We start from the raw sequence: 23,010 nt of genomic DNA on the forward strand, positions 1-23,010 counted from the left end.
AATAAATAATGGAGAAGGGGCCTTAGAGAATCTCAACTATTAAATGTACAAGGACTGATGGAAATAGAAAATCACCAGTAGGCAAACAACCCAGGAATAACTGGGGAAGCAAGATTCACTAGGCGATGCTAAAATTAGTGGAAAAGTCTTGCAGAGAAATAGGGTATTTGCAGTTTCAAAGCATCTTCCCCTATATTTATTAATTACAATGGGAAACAATTTTACGGTGGAGAAACATGACCGACACCACTTGAAGCAATCTAGATTAACATTACAAGGCACATTACATGATATACACCCTGACACGATGCTCCAAGAAGGGCCCAACATCACCATATGGTATTCTTGCCAAAACTGTGTAAAATCAGGACCGTAACATTTTAGAGTAGAAGTTATTTTTGTAGAATGTCCCTTAACTTGGGTTTGTCTGACATTTTCTCTTGACAAATTAAAGTAAGACAATTTTGTCACCGATCTGAGGAAACTAAGGAGACATGACACCTAAATGCAACATAGGAGCCTAAACTGGACCTTGGAACATAAAAAGAACATTACTGGAAGAACTGGTGAATGAAGTCTGTAGTTTGGTTAATATTGTTGTATGATAATTTGCTGAATTTGATAATTGTATTAAGGTATTATAAGACATTAACATTAGGAAAGCTAGGTGAAGGGTATACAAAAATTCTCTGTACTATTTGTGCAATTACTCTATAGTCTAAAATTATTTCAAAATAAAAAGCTAAAAAGCCTAACCACCAAAAAAAGCAACTCTTGGTAAAACAGGAAGAGAAAGGTTCTTCCTCAACCTGATTAAGGGCATGTACAAAACCTGTTAATATCAAAGGATAAATGTTTCTCCCTAAATACAAAACAGGGCAAGAATATTTGCACTAACCGCCTCTATCCAGCATTGTGTTGGTGGTTTTACCAGTGCAATGAGGAAAGGGATAGAAGGAACACAGATTAGAAAGGGAGAAATAAAACTACATTCTTGGATAACAGGACTGCATACATAGAAAATCCCAAAAGATTTACCAAGAAACTACTATAATAAGTAAATTCAGGGCGCCTGGGTGGCTCAGTTGGTTAAGCGACTGCCTTCGGCTCAGGTCATGATCCTGGAGTCCTGGGATCGAGTCCCGCATCGGGCTCCCTGCTCAGCAGGGAGTCTGCTTCTCCCTCTGACCCTCCTCCCTCTCATGCTCTTTGTCTCTCATTCTCTCTCTCGCAAATAAAAAAAAAAAAAAAAAAAAAAAAATCTTAAAAAAAAAAATAAGTAAATTCAGTAAGGTCACAGGATAAAGTTATATACAATAATCAATTACTTTCCATACTAGACAAAATAATTAGAAAATTAAAATTTTTAAATTCCATTTATAATCACATCCCCAAAGAGGAAATATTTAAAGATAAATTTGACATAATTTGTGTAAGGCCTGCACGGTGAAAACCATAAAATGCTACAAGAAATAAAGGGAGACCTAAATAAATAGAAGAACATACCATGTTCCTGAGTTGGAAGATTTGCTGTTGTTAACATGGCAATTCTCCCCAAATGGTTCTACTATAGATTCAATGTAATCCTATTTAAAATGCCAGCAGGCTTTTTTTTTTTTTACAAGCTGGTTGTAAAATTTATATGGTAATGCAAAGGACTTGGAAGAGCCAAACAATTCTGAAAATACAGAACAAAGTTAGAAGACCTGCATTACCTCATTTCAAGACTTAAAGCTACAGTAATCAAAAGTTAAGGTATTGGCATAAGGATGGACCTATAAAAAGGTCAATGGAACAGAACAGGGTTCAGAAATAAACCAAGTAACATATGGTTAATTAATTCTCAACAAAAGGTGCCAACATAATTCAGTGGGGGAAAGTAGAGTCTTTTCAACAAATAGTGCTGAAACAACACGACATCCATGTGACAAATAAATGAATCGACCTTACTCACACTAGACACAAAAATGAAGTAAAAATTCTAAGACTGTAAAACTTCTGTTAGAAAACAAAGGGCAAAATATTTGCAAACTTAGGTCAAGATTTTTTAGACTGAAAATAAATGAACCATAAAAGAAAAACTGATCAACTAGACTTCATCAAAATATAAAACCTCTGCTCTTTTGGAAGTCACCATAATGAAAACGAAAAGGTAAGTCACAGCCTTAAAGAAAATATTTGCAAAACCTCTGACAAAGACCTTGTATCCAGGGTACAGAAAGAACTTTTAAAACTCAATAGTAAGAAAAACAAAACTAAACAAAACTCAATAGTAAAAAGACAAATAGCCCAATTGAAAAATGGGCAAAATATATGAACAGACATTTCACTAAAGATAAACAAATGGCTGATAAGCCTTGAAAGGATGCTTATCATTAGTCACCAGAGAAGTGCAATGAGATGCAATTACACATCTATTAGAAGAGCTAAAATAGAAGGACTGACAGTATCAAATGCGGGCGAGAATTTGAAGCAACTGGACTCTCAATACGGGACTGTGAGGAATGCAGAAATGATAAAACCATTTAAAGACACCTGACAGTTTCCTATAAAATGAAACATAAACTTACACTTGCCATTAGAACCCAACAATACAACTCCTAGGTAGTTACTCAAGAGAAATGAAAACATACAGCCACATGACATTTTGTCTATGAATGGTCATTCTAGCTTTAACCAAAACATTAACCTAAATATCCACAATGGGTGAATATATAAACTAACTGAGGTATATCAACAATGGAAATTATTCAGTGACAGAAAGGAACTGACTACGGATACAAAAAACAAAAACAAATAGATGAATCTTAGCAACACTATGCTAAGTGAAAAGTATACATTGTATGAATTCATTTATATGAAATTCTAAAAAGGTAAAATAATCTTTAACGACAGAAAGCAGGTAAGCAGTTGCCTGAGACTAGGGGACAGGAATTGACTATAAAAGGGCATAAAACTTACTTGGGGTGACAGAAATGTTCTGTATCTTGACTATAATGGGCAACTAGTGTGTGTGTGTGTGTGTGTGTGTGTGTGTATACATATATATACATGTTTGTTAAAACTACATCCTTTAAAAGTAAAGGATGAAAGATGTCATAAAGGTAAAAGTTCTTTAAGAAAAAAAAGAACTTTAAAATACAAAACTAATTCAGACACTTCTTTCAAAAAGGAAAATATAAAAGAGCAATGAAAGAGAATGGTTAAATAAAGGAAGAGAAATTAATCTAAATAGGAAGCAAAGAGTTCATAGAAATGCATCTATACCATAGCCCAGTAAAAAACAAATAACTACAAGCTTGACACTAATTCAAAGTCAGCCATTTTCTTCTGACTGATGTACTAAAAACAGACTCAGAGAAAGACGACTCAAAAATGAAAGCTACTTTATCCACAGGAAGAGAAATTATTGTCTTTTATAAGATAAATTGTCACAAGCCAACAACATTAACTTTTAAGACAAAAAGTGTTAACTGGAACTGGTAAAAACAGTTACAAAGTTAGGTTTTTTTTTTTTTTTTAAAGTCTGGCATTCATTTATAAAAATTGTTTTATTCTTTTTCAAGGCAAAAATATGTACTTTTGAAACAAGAAATTTAATTACCATAAAAAATGTTATGAAGAATCAAATAAAAATCTACATATGCTTCTAGCCATAAAAAGTCCAATGCTACTGTACAAAATCAAACTAATTATCTCAGTTATTGGGTATTAAAAACCTTTATCCATGAAAGATCAAAATAAAAACTACCCTAGCAGCAAATCTGGCCTATTAATTATAGAAGGAGTATATAATCTATAATCACTATAGGTTTCTATAATCACTTTTAGGTTAATTTAACTACTACTACTACTTTATGCTTCTTTTGCTTGGCTGTTTAACGTATGTTTTTCTCTAATGAAAATGTATCCCTTATATTTAAAAAAAATCTATTACTGGAGTATTTTTGCCTATCTTGGCATAAATTAAAAAAAATCAAAATATCAGTGTTACTGAGGGCACTGGGGAATGTTTATATATATGGTACTAATGGGACTCCAGCTAACCTTTAGAGGGAAATTTGCCAATAATATATCAAAAGCTTTACAAATGAATATATTCCAATTCTAGGAATTTATCATAAGGAAATAATTATGGATACTTGTAAAGACTTCAATATGTATAGTAATAAAAACTGAATATAATCCAAAAGGCCAACATTAGGGAAATGGTTACATCATGGTTTATCTGTATTATGAAACAGATGCAAAACCAAACAAATAATCAAATAACATGCAAAAGACTCCCAATCTACTGATGAGTGAAAATGGTTACAGAATCTGTACTAACGAGTGATTTGAACTGTCTCTTTTGTGTTATCCATACTTTCTAAGTTGAGTACTTTATTATAATGAGCACTTACAGCTTTTGTATGGAAAAAGTTCTGAAAAGATCTTGCCAATTCTTCCTTAAAGCACTTAGTTAGCCAAAGACATAGAGATGACATTGAAAAAAACAGAAAAAGTTTTCCATATTATTTGTACACATATCATCCATGATTTTACGTTATCACCTAACAAATATTCATAATTTACACACAAAAGATTGATTTTTCCAAACATAGCATTTGGAAGCTATGTTCTAATATTGAGAGCAATGACTGAGCCCTGTTTTCAGTCTCAACTTCCCTAATTCATCAGAAGTTCATATTCCATTCAATTCATCCTGCCTCAGTTTCTCTCTGTATAGAATGAGCACATACAAACTTTCTCATAAGAATATTAAAAGGAATATATATAAAGTATATCATATGTAAAACTGAGGAAAATGGAAAACACCTTTTGATTTCCAATCTTCTCATCATTTTTATAACCTAAATTGTTATATGTCCCTGAACTGATGGATTTTTTCCTGTAAAATGGACAATATAAAACTCCTGGTGGCTTTTCTTTGAATTATTAAAACAAACGCAAACTCCAAATTTTCATATACAATTACAATAAGCAGTATGTTCTGAAATTATGAAATAAAGGATATTAATTTATATAATCACTCTGGTATACTCTTCAGCAACAAATTATTCTTAAAGTAATTCAACTTTTCTAACTTTTTAACATCTTTTTGAGGCAATAAATACAGAAACACTGATGCAATCTAACCTTTATTTTGTGCTACCTGAGTATCTTATCCTTTAAATTTACTCTGTAACTAGAGAATGTATTAATATAGCTTTGGATGTAATGCAAAATTCTTTTTTTATGATGGTTTTTTTTTTTTGGGGGGGGGTGACTATATTTTTTTTATGTTAATCACCATACATTACATCATTAGTTTTTGATGTAGTGTTCCATGATTCATTGTTTGCGTATAACACCCAGTGCTCCATGCAGAATGTGCCCTCTAATACCCATCTCCAGGTTAACCCATCCTCCCACCCCCCTCCCCTCTAGAACCCTCAGTTTGTTTCTCAGAGTCCATAGTCTCTCATGGTTCGTCTCCTCCTCCGATTGCCCCCCCTTCTTTCTTCCTTTTATGATGGTTTTATCAAATACAAAAAGAACTACCAAAGCTAGGAATTAAGTATAAACTAAATACACTCTAGGAAAGACTGCCCCCTTGTGCCAATCAATAACATTCAACAGATTAAGAAAGAACACTAAACTATATCCAACATCAGAGGAATCCAGGCTTCTATTTTTTAATTTTTTAAATTAAAAAAAAAAAAAAATTTTTTTTTAGAACCCAGGCTTCTACAAAGGTTTTGATTTTTCCGTGTTCTGATTATAACACCTTATATCTAAAGTAGTGATCTTTAAAGAAAAATAAATTGAATAGTACATTAAGCTCATACAGACATGATTAATTTATGACATTCAGCAGCAAATATCAACATAATTTGTAACATTTAATTATAATGGATACTAGATGCTCAAGGGCTTAGAGGCTGAAGAGAGATAAGTAACTTTCTGACCCTTAAGTTCTACAACAAAACAGAGAAAATACTACAGAAACCAGTAGCTTGAAGAGAAAAACATACACGAAAAGGGATAGAATATGGTGACTTGTTTTACAACATATACATAGTTCATCCAAGTTTTTAGGCATTTTCTTCTGAATTCCTGGATAATCAGATAATTTCTTTGGATTTGATGTATAGCCTATTACTCTTTATAAAGCTTCTTGGCATATGTAAGTGGTAACAGGCCATTCAAACATAAGTCATTATCAGCATCATTACTATATAATCTACAGTAGTGAACAAATTTATTAGAGGGATAGACTTGCTAAAGAAAAGAAACATTAAGGCAATAAAAGATATATTAAATGTAACAAGTGATGTGAATGCAGATTTTGGATATTCGATAGCATAATATCTTTCCTAATTAATAGCGGGAACAGTTACAATTCCACTTTTACCAAATAGGGTCGTTAGGAGAATTAAATGAGTTAGCACTGATAAAACACTTGCTATAAAAAACAAAAAATGTTTGTTATGTCAATAAAGGAATTAGTAAGTATAGGAAGCTACATGGTATGTATGTATACAATAATACCTACTTTCGAAGGTGGTCATGTTCTTTCAAAAATAGTTCAGTTCTTCTGTTGTTTACTCCAGACCCACTTTTATATGACCTAGAATAAAATAGAGAAAATTTAAGAACATCTTTGGCAGATACTGCAAAACAGAAGTGACTGACTCTAGTAATATCCAAAGTAGGCAAATTGAACCTCTCCATAGTTTTGAATGAAGTTAAAATGTTTGATCATTTTCATCTTCTAAAAATGACATTCAGAATAAATAAATATAATTGCCTCTCTAATTTAGGGCTGTTTATTATTTTTCACCAAAATAACCCAACATTTTAAACAAACAAAAACCTTACTTGCCTTTGTCTATTATTATTATTTTTGTCTATTATTGTATCTTTATTTTCTTTCTCCAAGTGGACGTAAAAGTTTAAACTTATTACTACATAGCCCATGGGACAGGAAGCTACTGCCATGGAATGTTTTCCTTCACATTGGTATGTGCAGTCTATTAACCAGAGCCTGTAGAGCTAAAATGAAGCTTAAGATCTGCCAATTTTGGCATACTTAAGGATTTCTGTCTCGGCCTTAAGTGCACTAAAATTTACAAGAAAATGCTTTTTATCGTTACTATCACCACTTTCATGTTTCTGCTCTTTACTCACATTAAAGTAACAAGAACAAAATAAAAAATTCAAGAAACCGCACACATGTATAGTAAGACAAAAGAGGGTCATGCTGATAAAACTAAACTACTGGCTGAGAGGCAGTGCTGATTTGCAAAGCACAGAAGGAAAGAAAACCCCAGGAAAAGCAGCATGAGATAACCAAGAACACACAGGACTTGCAAGACAGATGATTTACTTTTTTTTTAAGATTTTTTATTTTTAAGCCCGAGATCAGGAGTCGCGCACTCCTCTAACAGAGCCAGGCAGGCGCCCTGAAGACAGGTGATCTAGATTTAAATCTATACTTGCATTATTTATTAGCCAGTTAACCTTAGACAAGTCTCTTAATATCTAGTTTTATAAAATGGTACTAATAATTTCTATCTATACCAAAAGACTATATGAAGCCAGAAAAGAGGTAATATATGGAAAAGTAGTGTACAACTGCAAAAAACTTTAAAATGTCAGTTATTACTACTATATCTCATCTCACTAATCATATTCTGCTTCATATTATATTAATTTGAATACATGTCTTACTCCCTTCTAGCACCTAGATTATAAACTCCAGGAGGGCCAAGTTGGTCTTTTCATTTCTAGCTTCTACTGTGACTGATCTAGTCTTAACTCATGGCTGGTAATCAGGAACAGTTTAATGAATGGATGAACATGTCCCTTTTATGATTGTTTTTCAGAAAGCAAGTTACTACAGTGGGCTATATTCTAACAATTCCCACAAATTTTGAGGGAGGAAAATGCCTAAACATTAAAGGCTGTCCCCTACACTGGTTTTCAATGTATACCTGAAAATACATAGATAAATAGTCTGTACAGATATTAAACAAAAGACTTACATGTTCCTGAGAACTAAAAATATTACAAAATATCTAATTATGGCAAAAATGTTTTTTTACTCCTACATGTTTCACAAAGTATGTAAGACTAAACATTAAAAAAACAGAACAGAGACAAACAAAAATTAATTTTCCAAGATAATTTCTGGGGATAGGAACATAACTCTGATGGTTGGATAATCCTCGATTAGTTTTGAGCAAAACGTATGAATGCAATGAATATGAAATTATTTCTGTTGCAAAACTGTCTTACTGTTGTAACAAAATAAAGGATCTCTAAGAAAATGTTTCTTAGAGTACACATGATACATATTAGCTTATGATATGGTAATGTATATCATAGATATGTTTATGAAACACAAGATAATAATTACTTATGAAATGTATCATAAATTTATCACAAGTGAGACAATGATAGGCATCAATAGATGGTCCAAAAATGGAAAGTCTTCAGTTTTAATTAGATGCCCAATGGATTTACCTTACCAGTTGTGTTCAGTTATGAAAAACATTTTATTTTTTAAAGATTTTATTTATTTATTTGAGAGAGAGAGAGAGAGGGAGGGAGTGGGGGAAGAAGCAGAGGGAGAGGGACAAGCAGACTCTGTGCTGAGTGCGGAGCCCAAAGCGGGGGCTGGATCCCACAACCTGATATCGAGGGTTAGACGCTCACCCGACTGAGCCGCTCAGGCACCCCATGAAAAAAAATTTTAAATGTCCATATGAAACATTAGGATGCATTACTGAAGTTCAGTGAGGTAAAGGGATGGATGAACAAATCTTTAAAATTAGGGATTGAGATTAACATAAAAACATTGGAAGTTCTTAAATAATTTGACATGTGGCTATGAAGCCTGAATAAAACCTGGAAAGCACAGATACTTCAAATTCCAGAGAAATAAAGGTTACTGAAATTACTCTGAGATACATATATATGTAAGTGTTAGGGCAAGAAAGAGGGTAGGGGGATAGGTGGTAATCAGAAAGGGAAACACAGAGAGCTTCAGTTATTGGCAATATCATTATTAAGGTGGATGTTAGAAAAAAAAAAAAAAAAGGTGGATGTTAGGAGATCAGAGAAAAACTCATGAATATAGCATCTAAGGACTCTGAATTAACACAGTGAAGTCAAGGTTGGCAGGAGCCAATGATAAAACTAGGGGAAGCTGGAGAGAAGAAGACCAGGAAAGTAGATTAGATTCGGCAATGTTTAAAGAACAGTGAAATGAGATTCAGAGAATTCTCTATAAAATGAGAATTAGAAACCTTGAAATCGAAATCATGGTTGTGCTACTTAATTTACTGTTAATCACTGATATGCTCTAAATCTAAATCCGAATAAACATCCTACAAAATAACATAAAAGGTAACTTACTCAATATCCTTTCGTACTGATCCCATGAGATTCTCCCTTTCCCGTATTGCCACGAAGTTTGCTTTGGTTTTATGGAATTCATGTGTATAATCCTGCAATAAATCAATATCCAATCTCAACATAAGCTCATTATATATTTTCCTCTTATTGAACCAATTATGTATTGTCATCATATTATAAATTTCTGTCAAGAAAACTGCTCTTTAAGAATCAAATAGTTAAGAAGTAAAAATAACATTATAATCCCTTTCCTGAAGAGTGACCAATTTCTTTCAAATGAAAACAATTCCATGTTAGGGTAACAGTACCACTAAATCACTATCCTTTGTATCTTCTAGTACTTTGTCTTATGGGACAGAATTATAAAGAAAAAAACAACTTTAAGATAAATGATTCCAAATAGCGTAGGATAAAACTTGAGGGGCTCTTTCTACTTATTAGTGTACACCCAATGGGGCTTATTTTCATATTTCATCTTTTTGGAATTTCCACAGAAATTTAATTCCTAAACCAGTCAAAGGAAGAAGAGAACCAAAAGTAAAGAACAAAATAATCTTCAAATATTTTCCTTTCTTTTTCTACTACCATACTTTTAAGAGATTAAGGAATATTCATTACTTTTTAAAATTCAGAAATGTGTATAGAGAAGATGAAAATCATAATCCCATCTCCCAGAAAGCCCCTACTTCCCCTTTAAACACAAAAATATAAATGAACATGGAGAGAATACCAAAAGAGCACCAAAAGGAACAAAAATAAAAACCATCCTGCTCTACAGCTCATAACTCTGATCACTTTCTTGTATTTTCTTTCAGGAATTATGTTTCTGTGTATACAAGCTTCCTATTATTTCTTTCACTTATGCTAAAGAAATCAAACTACAGTTGATCCTTGAACAACACAGATTTGAAAATGTGTAGGTCCATTATATGTGGATTTTTCTTACAGTGCAGTTCTGTAAATACATTTTCCTTATCATTTTTAAAAATTTTTATTTATTTATTTGACAGAGAGAGAGAACGCAAGTAAGCAGAGCAGCAGGCAGAGAGAGAGGGAGAAGCAGGTTCCCCGCTGAGCAGGGAGCCCGATGCGGGGCTTGATCCCAGCACCCTGGGATCATGACCTGAGCCAAAGGCAGACACTTAACTGACTGAGCCACCCAGGCGCCCCTTTCCTTATCATTTTTATTTTTTTTTAAGATTTTATTTCTTTGAGAGAGAGAATGAGAGACAGAGAGCATGAGAGGGAGGAGGGTCAGAGGGAGAAGCAGACTCCCCGCTGAGCAGGGAGCCCGACATGGGACTCGATCCCAGGACTCCAGGATCATGACCTGAGCCGAAGGCAGTCACTTAACCAACTGAGCCACCCAGGCGCCCCTCCTTATCACTTTTAAATAACATTTCTCTAACTCATTTTATTTAAGAATACAGTATATAATACGTATAACATACAAAGTATGCGCTAACCAACTGTTTATGTTAGGCTTCTAGTCACCAGGAGACTACCAGTACTTAAGTTTTTAGAGAGTCAAAAGTTACATGCAAATTTTCGACTGCACAGGAGTGCAGAGGCGGGGTGTCAGCACCCTTAATCCTTGCATTGTTCAAGGGTCAGCTGTATTCTGCTATATACCTTCTTTTCAGTAGTTCATAAGGTATCAAGTAATCTTTTCATATTAACAAATAGAAATCTACATTCTTTTTAATAGCTGTACCGAATTCTATCTTATGACTGCCATAGTTTAGTCAATTCCCTACCAGTAAACATTTTAGTTACTGTTTTTGTTTAAAAAATGCTGTTTGAAAAATAAACAGTCCTGTATATATATTTTACTGTACTCTTACTCTTTTTAAAGTGTATTTAAAGAGTAAATGCCTAACAGAAGTGGATCAAAGAATGTTACATTTAAATTTTGATAGTGCTAAACTGCCTTCTAGAAAGACCACCAATTTATGTTCCCAGCAACACTGGATGAGGTCCATTTTTCTATATTCTTGTAATGTGCTACAGATGTTTCAATATTTGCTGTTCTGACAGGTGAAAAGTCCTATCTCATTTTAATTTGTATATTTTCCTTTTGGCATGTGGAAACATCTTTTTATGGTTTGGGACATTTTCTGTAAACAGCCAGTTCGTATACTTTGCCCATTTTCCTATTAGGTTATCTTTTTATTTCTATTAGTTCTCTGTACATTAAGCAAATCAGACATTTCTTAGTTTCTGTTACTAGGTATTGTTTAGAAATGTAGAATTTCTTTTTTTTTTTTTAAGATTTTCTTTCTTTCTTTGTTTATTTGACAAAGAGAGAGAGAGCACAAGCAGGGGTAGAGGAAGAAGCAGGCTCCCTATTGAGCAGAGAGCCTGACGTGGGGCTCAATCCCAGGACCCTGGGATCATTACCTGAGCTGAAGGCAGATGCTTAACTGACTGAGCCACGCAGGCACCCCTGGAAATGTATAATTTCTAAAATGTATAATTTCACCCATGCTTTATTCTGAACTTTTAGTTTCTTTTTCTACATATAAATCTTTGATCCATTTGGAATTTATTCTGGATGTGAGGATTGAAATAGATATTCAAGTTTGTTCTTTCCCCCCTACATAATTAGCCAATTGTTACAGGTCTATTTAATTTAGCGATACCTCTTTTTCCCAATGATTTAAAATACCACCTTTAGGTGCACCTGGGTGGCTCAGTCGGTTAAACATCTGCCTTCAGCTCAGGTCATGATCCCAGAGTTCTAGGATTGAGCCCCGTGTCGGGCTCCCTGCTCAGGAGGAAGCCTGCTTCTCCCTCTCTACTGCTCCCCCTGCTTGTACTCTCTGTCTCAGATAAATAAATAAAATCTTTTAAAAAATCTTAAAATAAATAAATAAATAAATAAATAAAATAAATAAAATACCACCTTTATCAGAAACTTAATTTCCATGTGAACTGTTTTTTTTTTTTTTTTAATTTATTTATTTGAGAGAGAGAATGAGATAGAGAAAGAGAGCATGAGAGGGGGGAGGGTCAGAGGGAGAAGCAGACTCCCTGCTGAGCAGGGAGCCCGATGTGGGACTCGATCCCGGGACTCCAGGATCATGACCTGAGCCGAAGGCAGTCGCTTAACCAACTGAGCCACCCAGGCGCCCCAACTCTGTTCTCTTCTATTGGTATATTTTTTTTCTCCAGAATCAAACTGTCTTAATTCTTCTAGCTTCTTTTTTTTTTTCCTTAATTTATTTATTTGACAGAGAGAGAGACAGCGAGAGAGGGAACACAAGCAGGGGGAGTGGGAGAGGGAGAAGCAGGCTCCTGACCAACCAGGGAGCCCGATGTGGGGCTCGCTCCCAGGACCCTGGGATCATGACCTGAGCCGAAGGCAGACGCCCAAGGACTGAGCCACCCAGGTGCCCCTAATTCTTCTACCTTCTTAATAGGTTTTAATATCTGGCAGAACTAGGCATCCTTTACTACTTATCTTCATTTTCACATTTTTTTTCTTGGTTACACTCATATGTCTGTGATTCCAAATGAACTTTGATAGTCATTTTGCCAATTAGAAAAAAAAAAAAAAAGAACATAAACCTCTTTCTCCATTTGGAAGGCACTCAATTTACAGGTTGATTTAGAGAGAAATCTTCCTATCCAAAGGCAGAGTAATTTTTTCCTTTACTTAAATCTTCTTTTATTTTCCTCAATAAAGTTTTATACATGCAACTCCTAGTCATTCTTATTAAATTTATACACAAGGATTTTAGTTTCTTCCATTATATTTTCTAAAAGATTATTGGTTTTATGTAGGAAAACTACCTGCTTTAATACATTAATTCTGTAATCTACCATCTTAATTTCTCTTTTTTTTTTTAGTTGTTTTTCTTGGTTGTGTTAGATCTTTTCACTGCTACATAATATAAGTTTTGCCTCTTCCTTGTCACTATTTAGATCTTGTTTATTTATATCTCTGTCTAATTGTACACCAAGAACTTCCAAAACAATAATAAACATCTGTGGTGATTGGAGATCTCTTTATCTTGTTTCTTTCTTCAAGGGGAATGCTTTCAGTGCTTTATCATTAAGCATCATGCTAGCTTTAATTTGATATACACATTTTTGCCTTAGGTAAATAAAGTATCCTCCTATTCCTATTTTTACAAGAGTTTTTAAAATTAGAAATGATGGCTGAATTTTTTCAATATTAAAAACATTTTCCGGGGCACCTGGGTGGTTCAGTCGTTAAGCGTCTGCCTTCAGCTCAGGTCAGGATCCCAGGGTCCTGGGATCGAGCCCTGCATCGGGGTCCCTGCTCAGTGGGAAGCCTGCTTCTCCCTCTCCCACCCCTCCCGCTTGTGTTCCCTCTCTCTCGCTGTGTCTCTGTCAAATAAATAAATAAAATCTTTAAAAAAAAAAAATTTGCCTTCCTATTTGTACTACTCTATTTTTAACACATCTGTATGTAATTATTTCATTTTGTTGGTACACTTTTAATATTTTCTCAAACAACATACTGAATGTAGTAAATTACTTCCCTTCCACACATTATCTTCAAAGCCTGATGAAAGTATACTCTAAACCAACATATTATGGCCTATGCATGACCATTGGCTATTTCACTGTTATTGCTAGCTAGCAAGGTCTCCCAGAGTAGAAGTATATTTACCTAGTGATGAATATTATTCATTTTTACCAGGCAAAGCAAGAGCTATCAGATATTTTCAGAATTTTATTATACCAAGGGAAAAAAAAGTAAAACAAGACAAATTTCTACAGCATAATATTATTATCTCAGAAGATTCTTCTCTTTATTCTCTTAAATACATGTATACACATTCTATTCAGAGATTTAAAAAAAACACTACAATAACTTAAAAATCTCAAGCCCAATATATTACCTGCAATATATCTCTATGTCTCTGTAACGTATGCATCAGTGCTGCATTCAAAGACGGGACACCTGCACTGTTGGTATATTCTGCCATTTTATCATTTACTCCTGTAAGCTAAAAAGAAGAGGAAGAAAAAGAAAACCAATCAAAATATTTTAAAAAGCACTATAAAGAGATAAAAGTAAATTTTTGCCTGTATGCTCTTTCAGCTAATGGCAAAGCAAACAAAAAACCACCCCAAAACCAAAGCCAAAATGACAGACAAGGATTCAGTATTTTCTCCCAATAGTCCAGAAAGCCTAAAATAATAACCATTAGACCTGAGAATGGCTATAATCTAAATTCAAGGGGCCTGGGCAGGCACATATCTTGGATGAAAGGGTGATTTCAATAAACATGTCTGCATTAATATAATCTAGTACCATATCTAACAACTGATTAACACAGTTAACTAGTAAAATAGCCATTTAACAGAAAGTACTTACCCTTGCCAAAAGCTGTTCAATCTCAATTGCCATTGTTTCAAACATTCTGTCTTGGCTTGATCCATTTAAAAGGGGTGTTGTGTCAGAGCTAAAGAGAAGTTCCATTAAAGAGAATCCATTACTTAAACCTAATCCTTTATAAACATACTTAAAATAATAAGGTAATTATTCTTAAAGAAGTCAAGTGGAACCCCACAGACATTCTCTGTTTAAGAAACTGTAACTTTTACAGAAGTTTTCCTATAAAGATCACACACATTCTAAATATTAAATTCAGTATAAAATATAATTTTTTTTTGAGAGAGAGCCCATGCATACATGTGGGGGGGGCAGGCAGCAAGGGGCAAAGGGAGGGAGAATCTTAAGCAGGCTCTACGCCCAGTACAGAGCCTGATGCAGGGCTCGATCTCATGACTCTGAGATCATGACCTGAGCTGAAATCAAGAGTCGGACGCTTAACTGACTGAGCCACCCAAGTACCCCCGGTATAAAATATAATTGTATATAAGATTTTCCTGAACTTTAATACATACATCTAACCTTAATAATGTAAAGAAATTCCAAATGCTTGTTTATTATTTCCCAAATGAAAGTAACTTAAGCAATGTCAGTGCCCAATTAAATGCTGAATCTAAAAGTATGTGAAACAAAACTGTAGAACTAAGTAGTACTACATATAAAAGGAGGCATAAAAGGTATTATGGATTATGTTATGGGATCTGTGAGGAACAATCTTTTAAATTTTTACTCCAAAGCAATAATGGTTCCTCAAATTAAGTTCTCTCTTCTTTCCTCGACTCTTAACCAAAAAGAAATAAAATTGAGATTTACATAATCCACAGACTGGATACCTAGTTATTAAGTAATCAGGAACTGGCTTTAAGTCTAATATAGATAGCCATGTCCAGCAGGGAAGTTTCAGTACCAATTCTCTACATTTCCACTTGTATTATGCAATTGTTTCAGGGTTTTTTTTACAAAAATGTCAACTGTCTTCTAACCTGAATAGTCAGTCAAAAATCTAACTTTTTACAAGTGAAACTTATGTTTGACAAATTCAAATTCCAAAACCAGATGTGCAGGAAATTTGTCCTGCCTCTTCTGAAAAACCACTAACCTTCATTTGGTCCCCAAATGGTATGCATTATCATGTGAGCAGCTCAATAGAGATCTGTTATACTGAACACAGATAAGTAGACAGGCAATGACAATGGTCTTTAATCTTACTGAAGACTTTGTCCTGCTCAGTGACAGTGCTCGGGTGTGGTGAATGAAAACTGATTAAATCATCAGTTTAACATCAAAAAAACACTTTAGCTACTATTTCCCTTCTCCACATACAATTCCACAGCAATAGTAATGGGCAATGAAATAACCAAAAAGTAGCTAATAAAAAGGATTTTTACTTTAAGATGTTTAATTAGGCCCAAATTTGTATTTCTTAAAACATTTCAATTTACTTGCCTTAAAATATATCCAAATATCGAGTTCTTTATATTTCAAAGCCAACCCAAAGTTCTGTGGTTATCTCTTAGAATGTGCCCAGGCAAAAATGCTCTAAATACTACTAATACAGATCCTCCCCTACCAGATATATGAAAAAGAACAATGGGCCAACGAATGTGAGCTCCATGAAGAGGTAAACTGCCTGTTCACAGATATATGGCAAGCACCTAGAATAGTGCCTGGCACATGGTAGATACTCATTAAATACTTGAATGAATGAGGAAACAATCTCTATATTCACCATTCTCAGAGTATATGAGTCCAGGGAAATGGTCAAAAACTCCTTCTCCGTAATACTATGATTCTGTTAAATTGAATTCATTTTATAGATATGTGATGATTCATAGACCATAAAGTTCTCAAAATACAGAAAGTAAAAAAAAAGTTACTCCTAGATGAAAAATTCTGGTCATCACTAAGATTATTCATTATGACAATCTGGGCAATTTGGGCAATAACAAAACACTTTAAAATAAACATTGGATCTTGATCCTCATGGCCTGAGGCTTCTTACTGAAGGGAGAGTTGGGCTGTAGGAATCTACAAAGTCAGTCCCAATTTGTTGTAGAATTTCTTAGGAAATGTCTTCAAGATAGTTTTCCCTTTAAAGGAGTTGTAAAAGTATTAAGTTCATGAAGCACAGAAAATATAGAAAAAGCATCATGTAATTGTGTCTCCTGACAATTCAGAGTTTTAAAATTGCATACTCACTGGCATAGTCAAGTGGAAGACTTAAATTTCGGAAAAATGCTTTCTAGTGATAAAATTAAGTTTACACATACAAAAGAACCTTCCTCATTTTCTTTACTTGCTAAATAAAGGTAAGTCCAAAACAATGTACTGCAGTCAAAGCTATGTGACATGCCAACGGCTTATTTTTAGGTCCTATAGTCAATATGTTGGCCTCGCTATCTTTAATTCTTTAAAATTCTTTTTTTTTTTTTTTAAGATTTTGTTTATTTATTTGACAGAGAGAGACACAGCAAGAGAGGGAACACAAGCAGGGGGAGTGGGAGAGGGAGAAGCAGACTTCCCGTGTGCCCTTATTAAAAAGAATCAATACTTTGGCTATGGTGTTCAAATTAGTCTTTTGTTGGAATGTTCATAGACATGTTTAGAGTACAGGCTCTGGAGACAGAAAGACCTGGGTTCAAACCCATGCTCAATTTTTATTGTTTTATTATTATTAGGTGAAAAAAAATCCCACCCACTGCCAATCTTCAAAAAAGTATGTTAAATAAAAAAAAGGGTAACAACTAACGACTCTGCAACCAGCAATTCCACTGCTAGATATACAATATTTTTATAGGTAAAAATGTTCCTAGCAGTCTTCATATAAAATGCTTAAAACAGTACCTGATAAAATCTTAAAAAAAAGGGGGGGGGGCACCTCGGTGGCTCAGTTGTTAAGAAAGAGTCTGCCTTCGGCTCAGGTCATGATCCCAGTGTCCTGGGATCAAGCCCCACATCGGGCTCCCTGCTCCGTCTGTGGGAAGCCTGCTTCTCCCTCTCCCCCCTGCTTGTGTTCCTTCTCTTGCTATATCTCTGTCAAATGAATAAATAAAATCTTAAAAAAAAAAAACCCAAAAAACAGTACCTGATACATGATGAACACTGTCAGCTATTAAAATTATTACTATTATTAGGAAAAATTAGAAACAATGTCCATCTACAGATTACAATATACAACTACACAGTCACAGTATGATACTATATGTAGCAAACGAATATACCACAGTTAAATGTATCCAAAGCTTAATCACAAAGATAATGTTAAACAAAACCAAGTTGCAAAATGACTATAGTAAGATACCATAAATTGTTTAGGAACCAAACATATGTAGTAAAAACATAAGAAGATGGGGGGGCGCCTGGGTGGCTCAGTCGTTAAGCGTCTGCCTTCGGCTCAGGTCATGATCCCAGGGCCCTGGGATCGAGTCCCGCATTGGGCTCCCTGCTCAGCGGGAAGCTGCTTCTCCCTCTCCCACTCCCCCTGCTTGTGTTCCCTCTCTCACTGTCCTTCTCTCTGTCAAATAAATAAATAAAATCTTTCTTAAAAAAAAAAAGGAGATTATGGGGAAGCAGAAAATGGGATACTGATAACTGATACCAACCGAACTGATAATGATTATTTCTTAAAGAGGGAGAGAGGCACATAAGGATCCATTATTCTTTATACCTCTCTAAGTGTCCTAAATATTTCCTAATTTTTTTTTAAACAAGTAGATGGCCTAAAGTGAGCCTAAGTTTCAAAGATAAGATTACATTTTCCGTATGTTCAATACAGTAGTATTCCGGTTTCTCAAAAAAGAACCAAAATTAAAAATAGCTTGGATGATTAATAGTGAGGATACACACTGCATTAGATTCCTTCTAAAACACCAGAATAGCAGTATGTATACTTTACATTTGGGTAGTTTCTCAGATCCAGTTAGCAACCAGGAGATATAAGAAATACAATGTGTGGGACGCCTGGGTGGCTCAGTCAGTTAAGCGTCTGCCTTCGGCTCAGGTCGTGATCCCAGGGTCCTGGGATCGAGTCCCGCGTCGGGCTCCCTGCTCCGCGGGGAGCCTGCTTCTCCCTCTGCCTCTGTCTCTCTCTCTCTCTCTCTCTCTCATGAATAAATAAATAAAATCTTTAAAAAAAAAAAAAAAACTATAATAAAAAAAAAAAAAAAAAAAAAAAAAAAAAGAAATACAATGTGGGCAAATCAACCATATACCATACACTGGCTGAACTAGAAAAAGAATGAGAAACTCATTCTTAAGCCTTAGCATTTTCCTCCTAACACCATCACAACCTTTGCCTAAGGATCCCAAATGAATGCTAGTTTCAAGAATTAAGAAGAATTTTTATAAATCACTAAAATAAACAGTAACAAAAAAATAAAATACCAAAAATTCACCAATTGGTCAAGTTACAGAGTTATATATTTTAGTTTATTTTTTAATGCTTTTAAAACATTCTATGGTTTAAGGCATAAGAGACAGAATCTGGTAGTACCTATACCTGTCGCGTCTTCCATCTCGGGCACTGCTATGACTGTAACTTGTACATAGTTTACTGAAGGAAACTAGTTTCAGGTCAAGTTCATTTTCCAGCTGTCGAGCTTGTTTCCTGAGATCTTTAACAAAATTTCAGAAGTAAATAATTAAACACAAAGAATCCATCAGCAGACATAAAAATTACAAAACTATTCTGAAGAAAACAAACTATGAAAATAATCATATATTGATCTAGATTCCCCATAAAGAAAAGTGTTAAAAGGAGAGAGCCAAAGACTTACCCAGAAAAGCAAACTGTCTCTTATTTAAACTTCAGATGGGTCAAGAAGGGGAGAAACAGTGGGAGGTGGAAAATTTCACCTGTATTCCAAAGATAGCTAGACAACAAACATTCTAACATCTCTGAAATTATTTCTGTAACAATGCCTAAAATTCTGTAATTTGGGGGGAAAACAGAAGAGAATACAAATCATAAAGAAACTGAGTATGGGTTATGACCAGCAGTATATCAACTTATAAACTAACTTCATTAAAAAGAAACCATCACTGTTTTTGACAGAGATTTTCCTATCTCTTTATATTCCAAAGCTTATGAAATTCTTAGCAGAATGACTTAGTAACTGAAGCTTAAAGAAAAATAATCATTAACAAAGGATTAAAAATTGGTCTTTCAGTAAGTTTACTGAAAGACATTTAGAGACTCTTAATAATAAACTATGTGACTAACAAGGTCAAATATAAGTATGGCAAAATAAGGGCCTAAGTTTTAAAAGAATAGAAGCAAACAGAAACATTGGTATAAGAGAAGCCCCAGGCGGGAAACCTACATCTAGATGTGAGTACTCTCATTCATGGTGAAGTGGACCTCAAAATAAAAGGGCTGAAATTTAGAAAGGAATATTGTAAGGACCTCATCTTTCAGGAATAAGGATTACAAAACATTATTTCAATATATTTATCAGCAACCAGAAGTAGGAAGCAGTATAATACACTGGAGCATATTTTGCCAGAGACGACCAAGTCTCAGAATCTTAGCTCACCCTAATGTTCTGAGATTCCGAGAACTGACTCTGAGATTTATTGAAAATCTACTTAACCTGTGAACCTCCACTTTTTTTTTTAAGATTTATTTATTTATTTGAGAGAGAGAGCGCCTGCACAAGTGTGAGCAGGAGCAGGGGGAGGGGCAGAGGGAGAGGGACAGAAATCCTCAAGCTGACTCCCCGCTGAGCTCGGAGTGGGACATAGGGCTGGATCCCAGGACCCTACCTTCAGGGTTTTTCTATGCATTAGTAACCATATGCTTAAAGCACAGAGTAGGTTGTTAATAATAAGCTGCTATAATTATTATAGCACGGCGCTTCAAAAAACTATGGCCTAATGACTAGCATTAAAGATACCAATAGCCACTTGTACATAATTTAAAAATATTTTCTATCTAGTACACATATCAAATAGGCATTTAAATGCATGTTTTAAACTATAATCATGGTTCTCTGTAACTAGTAACTGTCTTCCCTAATACAAAACATCAAGTAAAAGTAAAAACTGTCTTCCCTAATACAAAAACCAAGTAAAAGTGTAAGAAGCAAGTATGGATGAACTATTCTAAGTTCTTAGACCAAGGGGCTGATAGTGACAATACTGTTACTTGTGGTTTCCAAGTGGCTTCGGAGAGTAGTTTCTATTGTAATAAAGCAGAGACAATTGAAAGAAAAAGATGAGCCTTCTCTGATCCCTGGTCGTCATCATGGTCCAGGAGTGAGTTTTACATGAGCCCACTTTATCGGAACATATTTTCAGTAATTAAATAAACGTACTTGTCAAATCACAAGACGGTTTTTTGTCTGTCTGTTTTTTGGGTTTTTTTGCAGAAGAGGTATAGCAAATGCAATCATTGCAATTCACACTGGTTCTCTCAACTTTCTCTTTTTAACAAAACTCATATCCACAGCAGAGGGTAAAGTTATTTCCTCTGCCTTCAAACGGGACTCGACACCCAATCCTCGAAGTCCTAGCCTGAAGCTCCCAGGGGGACCCAGTAGGAGACATTTCGTTCATATAACTTCCCTCGATGGACCGGACTGACAAGTTCCTTCTTTCCCTTATCCTACTCAACCGTCCAACAGTGAGTGACCTCAACTCTTAAAACGCTGACTCTTCCAGCCTCCTGGGCTCGGGATATTCTCGTTCAAAATTCGTCTCCTCTCGAGAGTTCGTGCCCCAAACCCCTTCGTCCAAGTTCGCTTAGCCCCTCAACCCAGTTCTCCTCCAGTGACTCAGGACCCTCTTCCACTCCATCGCCGCTCCGCTCTCTCCGCCCAACCTCTGCTCCAGGTCTCGCTGCCTCTCGGGTCAGCCCCCTGCCCCAGACCGTTCCGTCTCTTCAGCCCCCAGGGCCGGGGCTCCCATTAGACAAGCCCCACCCGCCGGCTCGGCCGCTCCGGAGGCCAGGCTCTTTCCTCTGCCGCCTCCCGCAAGACCCGTCCCCACCCAGCCCTTCTGCCTCTTGGCGAGACCAACACGGAAGCCTCGCCCTCACCTTCCCAATAATTGCTGGTTCCTGCAGCCATCTTTGTTGTCCAACGTCAGTCGGGAAAGGAGAGTAGAGGCGAAGCGAGCCAGAGAATTACCTCCGCACCTTCTTCCGCCCCGGCGCCAGGGCCGATGGGATACGTGGGCTTCCACAGACACCGCCACCTGGCGGTCAATTAATCATTTTCCAGCTTTTGAGCAGTGGGGCTGAAGACCAGTCAACTCCAGACGCTACCTGAGTTGTCTGTCCCTCTGGTGCTCATATCCTCACTCGGCGCCCCAAACCCGCATCATCGCCCTCAATTCGGCTAATCCCCTCTTGGCTGCTTGGCTGAGAAGAGAATCATCGTCAGAAGCAAGTCCCTGTTTCCCTCGCCTTTTCTCAATGTGTGTCTTCAGCCAACCTCAGGCTCTTTTCTTCCCAAGACCAACCTTTCATCCTGAGTGTGTGCTGACTGCTTCCGCGTACCTCATCCTGCCCCCTTTCAACCTGTTGGAATCAGCTGTCCAAAGCCACCCAAATAGATACATAAATTATCGCAGTCGGTTTGTGTCCACATTTTACCAGTTCTAGTGAAATGTGGAAAAGTTACCTCCTGTAAAGGTGTTTAAATCATACCTGTCCCTTTACCCACTCCCATTTATAACGGTCTTGAAGATTTCCTCTACATTCATTGAGAACCACACCAGGTAATGTTATCGTTTTTGCTTTGACTGTCAAGGATAATTTCTAGAATTCAAAAGCAGAAGGAAAGCCGACTGTATTTACCCATATTTTACTCTTTCCATTTTTCTTTCTTCATTCCTGATGTTCCAGGCTTCCTTCGTTTATCATTTCCCTTCTGTTTCAAGAACTTCGTTTAGCCATTTTTTAAAGAGTAGGTCAGCTGGAGACAAATTCTACTAGTTTTCCTTCATTTGATAACGTCTTGATTTCCCCTTCATTCCTGAAAGATATTGTTGCCAGATATAGAATCTGAGGTTCACAATTTTTTTTTTCTTCAGCACTGGAAAAAATGTGCAATTCCTCTGTCCTCTAGGGTTCTGATGAGAAATAGGCTGTTCTTTGAATTGTTTTTCCACTATAGCTAAGGTATCCCTTCTCTCACTGCTTTCAAAACTTTTTTCTTTACTTTACAGAAAGTTGATTAAGATGTGTCTTAGTGTGGATTTCTTTGGTTTTATCCTGTTTTGGATTTGCTCAA

At 35.7% G+C, this 23,010-nt stretch overlaps 1 protein-coding gene across 2 annotated transcripts in view; it reads right to left on the minus strand.

The window, feature by feature from the left end:
- GOSR1 (golgi SNAP receptor complex member 1) overlaps window positions 1–21,949 on the minus strand; it is a 56,322-nt gene extending 34,373 nt beyond the window's left edge. The window contains exons 1-6 of one of the 2 annotated variants that reach the window (XM_036113542.2): window positions 21,813–21,949; window positions 19,275–19,389; window positions 14,759–14,846; window positions 14,280–14,387; window positions 9,406–9,497; window positions 6,539–6,613 (exon numbers count right to left, since the gene is read on the minus strand). In XM_036113542.2, the coding sequence (XP_035969435.1) occupies window positions 6,539–6,613; window positions 9,406–9,497; window positions 14,280–14,387; window positions 14,759–14,846; window positions 19,275–19,389; window positions 21,813–21,843 (509 nt within the window). In that variant the 5' untranslated portion in view covers window positions 21,844–21,949. Of the gene's footprint in view, window positions 1–6,538; window positions 6,614–9,405; window positions 9,498–14,279; window positions 14,388–14,758; window positions 14,847–19,268; window positions 19,390–21,812 lie in introns of both variants that reach the window. The other variant, XM_036113541.2, reaches the window with a different exon arrangement.
- Window positions 21,950–23,010: the final 1,061 nt, after the last annotated feature.

This window comes from Halichoerus grypus, chromosome 2, assembly GCF_964656455.1.
Source record: "Halichoerus grypus chromosome 2, mHalGry1.hap1.1, whole genome shotgun sequence".
Classification (NCBI taxonomy): Eukaryota; Metazoa; Chordata; class Mammalia; order Carnivora; family Phocidae; genus Halichoerus; species Halichoerus grypus.